Here is a 7,645-nt window from a genome sequence, read left to right on the forward strand (position 1 = left end):
ACTATTAGAAGCCATGAGTCTCATTAAACACCAAAAAGCTGGAAGTGGAGCTGTGGCTCAAGTGGTAGAGCACTAACCTTGAGCAAAAAAATGCTTAAGGACAATACCCAGCTCCTGAGTTCAGTCCTCAGAACCAGAGCATACACAGAGAGAGAGAGAGAGAGAGAGAGAGAGAGAGAGAGAGAGAGAGAGAGAGAGAGAGAGAGAGAGAGAGAGAGAGAGAGAGAGAGAGAAGGTGGGACAGTGGAAGTATGTGGAAAATGAACTATACAACTCTGGATTGGAACAGGGTGGGGTAAAACTGGGAAGGAGCAAAGGAAGTGGTGACACTCTCCCAAAAGAAATGTATTTATTACCTGACTTATGTAACAGTAATCATTCTGTACATCATCTCTCCAATAACATGAAAATGTATTTATTTAAAAGTGAACCCCAAGGAAGTGGCGCTGTAGCTCAAGTGGTAGAGCGCTCGCCTTGAGCTGAAGAGCTGAGGGATAGCGTCCAGGCCCAGAGTTCAAGCCCCATAACTGACCAAAAAGAAAAAAGTGAACCCCAAGATATGGACGCAAAAGATTTTTCTTTATTGTTGTTGTTTTTAATGTACTATGTGATTTTTTTTGTTTCTTTTGTATGCTCTTTCCCCTATGGTATATTCCTTGTTATCCCTGTATTTCATTTTGGTACCCTGCATCTTGTATATATATTTATCTAATTTGGGGAGGGGAATAGTAATAACAAAATGCTGAAACAAGGACACAGGATGATCCATTGCAACAATGATACTCCCAAGACACTATGTTGGAAAGGATCTTTACATCTTCAGGTGGTGGGGGAGGAAAGGGATAGTAGGAGAAAAACAAAGGAGGAGTAACAATGTTTGATAAGAAATGTACTCATGACCTTACTCATGTAACTGTAACCCCCCTGTATAGCATCTTTACAATAAAATAATTTTTTAAATGCCTGTTCATTTCACTAATTATATATTTATTCATGTAATAGATATTGGGCTGCCTTATGGAAACTACTGTCACCAAGGCTACAAGGGTCAAAGTTTCTTACTGATAATTGACAGGTTTTCTATTTGGTTCATGATTATTTCTGATGGCTTATAAATAAGGATTATTTCTGATGTTGAAAATTGGAACTTTGTTACCTATGGCTCCAAGGATAAATTACCCCATCTTTATAGTCTTAAAGCATTTACATGCCATAATATTACTGAAAAGGGATAACCATGAATTATGACTTATAAGATGGTAGAATAAAGCAAGGAAAATTTTTTAGATTTAAGCCTACTCACACAGTATATACACTGTTTCAGCAAAAATCCTTGACTCAAAAATAAAAATAGCATAATGAGCTAACATCTATAGGAGATTTTTCATTTGCCTGTTTTGTTTGGTTTTTATGGAGAATAGGTTTCCTGGGTAACATGACCATATAGACAATAGCTCTAACACATAGATCACACTAAAGCCCTTTGTATTTTAGTCTGTTTTTAAGGTAGAATCTTGAATTTTAGTCCTGGTCTAAAGGTCTTTTAGCCTCTGACATTGATCCTTCTGATTCCGGCTCCTACATACCAGGGTTACAGGCTTGAGTCGTCATATCAACATTTGTCTTTAAGATCATAACAGTTAAGGATATTTTCAGGAAAAAGTCATATTTATGCTAATGGCTCATCAATGTATCTGTTTGGAGAACATCTCATTTCAGTGTCCTCACAAGTCAAATGAGGATATTAGCAGGGCTCACCTCTTTTAATGTTAAAGTAATTACTGCTTGATATCAGTATTTTTATAATGATTTTTATTAAGGAGAACAAGTATGTAACTAAATACATGGATCGAGTTAGCAAACCAAAACCACTACTTTCATAATTTTGAAAGATGACTGAGATTACATAGTCTCATTTGTTTGTACCTATTTGCGAACTTCTTCACTCAGAATCTGTAAATGAATTCACTGTTGCTTCTTCTTGTAACTATTCATCTCTAAACTTATACAAGATGCATGTCTGCCCTGTTCTCAAATGAATCTAAGTGGGTTTGATACACATTTAGTTTTCCACTGAGAGAACTTTCCTAGCAAACAGTTTTGTAATGGCAGTCTTCATCTGGTCATTTCTCATAGTGTAGATTAAAGGATTTAACATGGGAGTAATTGTCATATAGAAGACAGCAACTGCCTTATCAATGGACAAAGTCACGGCTGGCCTCATGTATACAAATATGGAGGGCAAAAAAAATAGCACAACCACCGTGATGTGGGAGCCACAGGTGGAAAGGGCTTTGCGCTTGGCCTCTGAGCTGTGGTTCCTCAGGGAGCGTAGGATGACCACATAGGAGACCAGCAGAAGGAGGAAGATCAACACACAGATGAAGCCACTGTTGGCAGCAACAAAGAACCCCAGAATGTGAGTATCCATGCATACAAGATTGAGCAAAGGGCTCAGATCACACATGAAGTGGTCGATGACGTTAGGGCCACAGAAGGGCAACTGGATAATGAAGATGAGCTGTATGGTGGCATGGAGAAAGCCCCCCATCCAGGAAACCCCCACTAGCAAAAGACAAATCTGCCAGTTCATGATGGTTGCGTAGTGCAAAGGTTTACAGATGGCCACATAGCGGTCATAGGCCATCACCGTCAGCAAGATGACCTCAGCGCCTGAAAAGAAATGTTCCCCAAAGACTTGAGTCATGCATCCACTGAAGTGGATAGTCTTCTTTTCCTTGAGTGAGTCCACTATCAGCTTAGGAGTATTGACAGAGGAATAGCAGGCATCGATGAAGGAGAGATAGTCTAAGAAAAAGTACATGGGGGACCCCAAGAGTTTGCTGCCCGTGATGGTGACCACAATGAGCCCATTTCCTACCATAGTGATGATGTAGATGACCAAAAACAGGACAAATATGATTTTCTGCATCTTTGGATTCTGTGTTAACCCCAGGAGGACAAACTCTGTCACATTGTTCCTGTTCTCCATTGCCTCCTGTGTTAATTGCATTACCTGAAACAATACTAACACAAAGCTGGATTTATTTTTAGTTTCCATTTGTAACAAATCACCAATGCAAATTACAGATTTTACTCAGTTAGGAAAACTTCTCAAGATAGTGTGGTACAATAAGCCCTAAGCTTATTTTTTTTTAAGTGGCAATACAAGGAGAACTTCAATAGTGTAATTCCTTAGAAAGGCAAAGTCAAAGTTCAGCAAAATAAAATACCAGGAAGTTAGTACTCCACAGGAGTGGGGTGGAGTCAAGGGGGAAAAGGGTGGGAAAAGGGGACGAGGGGCAGAATACCGTCAAGAATTCAATGGATAGCCCATTCAGAAGATGGAGGGCAAGGGAAGGTAGGAGGGAAGATAGGGAGAGATGTGAGAATGTTCAAAAGGGTGGCATTTATCAAGATGTATTGTATGTATAAACTGATTTTTAATGGAAACTCCTGGGTACAACCACTTAAGATTTTTTTGAAAAACAAAACACAAAAAAAGAAAGATTCATGTCTATAATAGAACTCTAATGAGATCCCCCCCACCCCCAGAAGAATACTATAGAAGTATATCCAAGATCTAAGGGAATAAGGGCAGAGAACTCTTATTGTAGCTTGATCTATTTTAAAATATTTTTTGCAACTATGAATGATGCTGATATTATTTTACATAATTTCTACCTGTTGGAAGACTAAAACATTGAAAAAATGGACTTTGTATCACACTTTGTGCATGAAGAATTAAACATGAAACTAAATGATAAAAAAAGAAATGGCTTCACATACTGCTGCCAAATAAGGATTCTACAAAGATCTCATATAGAGTCAGCAAAGACCACAAAAATGAAGAAGCTTCATAAACCCACAGGTCAGGACATGATCTGCAGCTCTTATTGGCTGATTTGACACAGAGTGTGAACAGAACAGGTACATTGCACATGGAAAGGTGGCTAAGCCCACAAAAGATGTAGAAAGAGGATATCATGGCCATTAGTGTAAAACTAATGTATTTTGACCTTTATTCTTTTGAAATGGAGATCTAATAAAAAGTAGTTCAGAATGTAAGTTGAAGAAAAGTAAATAATTGTGAATTTAGATACTAATATAATAAATGGAGAATTGGTCTTTGAAGAATCAAATTAGTATTCAATAAGCAATGGAAGCCAAAGACAGGAACCTCAGTTGTTAAAGGTTTATAATATGCCAAATTAAGTTTACAAGGTGATAATTATGTAAATGAATTGAAAGAATACAAGAGTTATTTATTATACAAGATTATTATACAAGATTTCAGAAAAGGGAGTAATGATATTTGCCTTAGCTAATAGTAACACATGATGTTTTGCTATAAGTTGTATCTTATCATGTGCTTTGCACAATGTTTCATTTTACTATGTTAAATAAATTGTGTCACAGATATCATGTCATGTTTGACAAATAAGGAAATGACCTCTAGAGCTATAATGTTTATGATTTTTAATAACAATGGCAATATTAAATACTGTTCACAGAATTTACTCAGTTCTCTATGCTTTGGGAAATTCTTATTGATTTAACCCTCCTCTTGAACCTATTAGATAGTTAATATTACCCTTTTTATACCTGTTTTCCTACATATTTTAGGGGCAATTTAAGCACAGTGAAGTTAAGAGTCCTGGTCTAGACAAACGGAAAACAAATGGCACCACCAACAATAATTCTCTGGTTATTCTTCTTTATTAAGTTACTTTTATCTGAGTAAATGTGAATATATATTGTCTTTCAAATCATTACCTTAAGCTACATACCCCATGTTATCCTCTGTATAACAACACTGAACTGATAATCTAATTCTAAGTGACCATAATAATTTCATTTACCTTATTGGACTTTGTAGCCAAATTTTCCAGCAATACAGACATGTTGATATTTGAAATTCCAATCATCAAGAAAATAAATGCCACTGCTGCCTTCTTGGAAGCACTTATTTACTTTTCTCTGTCCAGCAGACTCAGCAATCTCTTCTCTAATACAATTAGAAACTATTGAGCTCCTGGAGTCTACTGAAAACTGTTGTAATTAGATGTAGAGGTTTGAGAATCCGAAACATCAGATTTGATTCTTGTGTGTTCAGCTTGAAACTGCTCTTAGTTGGAGTATATTTCCTACATGTACTTTGTCATTCATTCATAAAGTAAGAACACTTTATATATTGACCTGGGAGTCGATTGTTACATAAACACATCAGTACTGTGGACTTCAGTGCTGTGAGCAATTGAAGGCTTTCATTTGCTTTTGTACTGGTACAAACACTCGGCACATAAAGTGTGAGCAATCATACAGAGAAAACTTTAACTATGCACTAAACTCAGAGTCCTCCCCAATATTTCTTCTTAAAAATCTTCTTTAACATGTTGGCTTATGTTACCTGTTATACTTGATCCTAGAAAGCTGATGGTTTGAGTCATTTACTGTTAACTTTTAGGTCATTTGTGTATTTGAAATGTATTTTCATGGGTTTCATCCCCATGATAAGTCTTAAATATTAAAATTATCATCTCTAAGTAGATAATCATTAGAGCTAGATCTTAAATATTGCATCAATTTTATGAGTCCCACAATGTCCAATGATACATTTGGTTAAGATATTTACCGACTATTTCTTGAAAAATTGGGATGAGGAAGAAATGCTCTAAGATTATATCGACAAATATAGTTACTGTGCATGAAAACAATTCTTAATAAGCATTGGCACTAAAATAGTACTTACCTTGTTATCTTAAATTATCTTAATGATGGCTATGCATATTTGTTTCGATACAATCCTCAGAATAGGAAAAATAGATTTCCATATGTAAGTGATAATGCACATGTAAAGATACTCCTAAGATCATTCAATACAAAATCAGTAGCTGATAAGGTTGTATCTTCATCAGTATACCTCTTTTCCTTCTTTTCTCAAGTCTAAAAATTTTTTCCACACAAACTGAGGTTTGAATTCAAAATAGTTTATCTTGATTCACTCAAGGGAACTAACCTTTGACTTATGATTTTTTTCCTACAAGGCAGGAAGTAACTAGTTTGCAGGGAAAACATCCAAGTGGTCAGTACATTCACAATGGATCTTTTCTTTATATGATAAATAGCACAAAGTAACATTTGTGCCTTAGACAATAAAAATATTTAAAAGCCTTCCAGAAAGATTCAGGGAACTTGTCCATAGTATTCTTTTCCCCTAAAGAATTTATTTCAAAGTGAATCAAAGACCTCAATGTCAGACCTGAAACTTTGAAACTACTGCAGGAGAGAGTGGGAGAAACACTAAAACTTATAAGCAGAAACTTCTTGAATAGAGTCCCAGGGGCAAACATGTAGGAGAGAGACTTCACAAGTGAGACTACATCAAAATAAAAAGTTTCTGCACAGCTAAGGACATAGTTACTAAACTAGAAAGACAGCCAACTGGGAAAGATCATTACCAGCAGTACAATAGACAAAAGCCTAATAACCAATATATAGAAGGAGCTAAGAAATTAACCCTTCCCAAACCTAATAAACCAATTACTAAATGGGCAAGGGAGCTAAGGAGAGACTTCTCAGAAGAAGAGGTAAGAATGGCAAAACACACACACACACACACACACACACACACACACACACACACACACACACACACATGAGGAAATACTCATCATCTCTGGCCATAAAAGAAATGCAAATCAAAACAACTCTGAGATTCCATATCACCCCAGAAAGATTGGCCAACATTTTGAATTAAAACAACAACAAATGTTGGCAGGGACATGGTGAAAAACTAACCCTACTGTACTGCTGGTGGGAATGTAAACTAATACAACCACTCTGGACAGCAGTCTGGAGGTTCCTCAAAAAACTAAACATAGAGACCTTCCTTATGACCCAACCACTCCTAGGCACCTACCCTGAGCATCATGATGCATGATATGATAAGGCCATCTGCACATCCATGTTCATTGACTGCGCTATTCACAATAGCCAAGATACAGCCCAGGAAGCAGACCAGATACCTCACAATAGATGAGTGGTACCTACACAATGGAATTTTACACAGCCATTAGAAAGAATAAAATAATATCATTTGCAGAGAAATGTATAGAACTAGAACAAATCATGTTAAGTGAGGTAAGGCAAGCTCAGAGAGACAAAAGTCACATGTTTTCTCTAACATATAGAAGTTACATTTAAAATGCACTGGGGTATGAAAAATTATACAGGATTTGACATGCATACAATGAGACAAAAGAGGATACTCTTAGGAGAGAATCACAAAGGCCCAATGCCTATGTGCCTCTTTATAGTCATATAAAAGTATATATATATATATATATATATATATATATATATATATATATATGAATTCCAAGATATGGAAACATGAGATCTTGCTGTCTTCTGAAGGAACAAAGGGAGGAAGGAAGGAAGGAAGGAAGGAAGGAAGGAAGGAAGGAAGGAAGGAAGGAAGGAAGGAAGGAAGGAAGGAAGGAAGCAAGGAAGCAAGGAAGGAAGCAAGGAAGCAAGGAAGGAAGCAAGGAAAGAAAGGCAACAAAGAAAGAAAAAAATTGTTACCCAGTAATTCACTGACTTTGCTGTTTCTGCTGAATCTATGTTGGGTTCAATGCCTAGT

The 7,645-nt window shown here is 36.5% G+C and overlaps 1 protein-coding gene across 1 annotated transcript; it reads right to left on the reverse strand.

The window, feature by feature from the left end:
* Positions 1-2,062: 2,062 nt before the first annotated feature.
* On the reverse strand, positions 2,063-2,992 carry LOC138833706 (olfactory receptor 4C46-like). The gene has a single exon (XM_070031996.1). It carries the CDS (start codon positions 2,990-2,992, stop codon positions 2,063-2,065), a length of 930 nt encoding a protein of 309 aa, XP_069888097.1.
* Between the last annotated feature and the right edge of the window lie 4,653 nt (positions 2,993-7,645).

The sequence above is a fragment of the Dipodomys merriami genome, unplaced genomic scaffold (genome assembly GCF_024711535.1).
Source record: "Dipodomys merriami isolate MVZ:Mamm:240054 unplaced genomic scaffold, mDipMer1.0.p SCAF_21, whole genome shotgun sequence".
Classification (NCBI taxonomy): Eukaryota; Metazoa; Chordata; class Mammalia; order Rodentia; family Heteromyidae; genus Dipodomys; species Dipodomys merriami.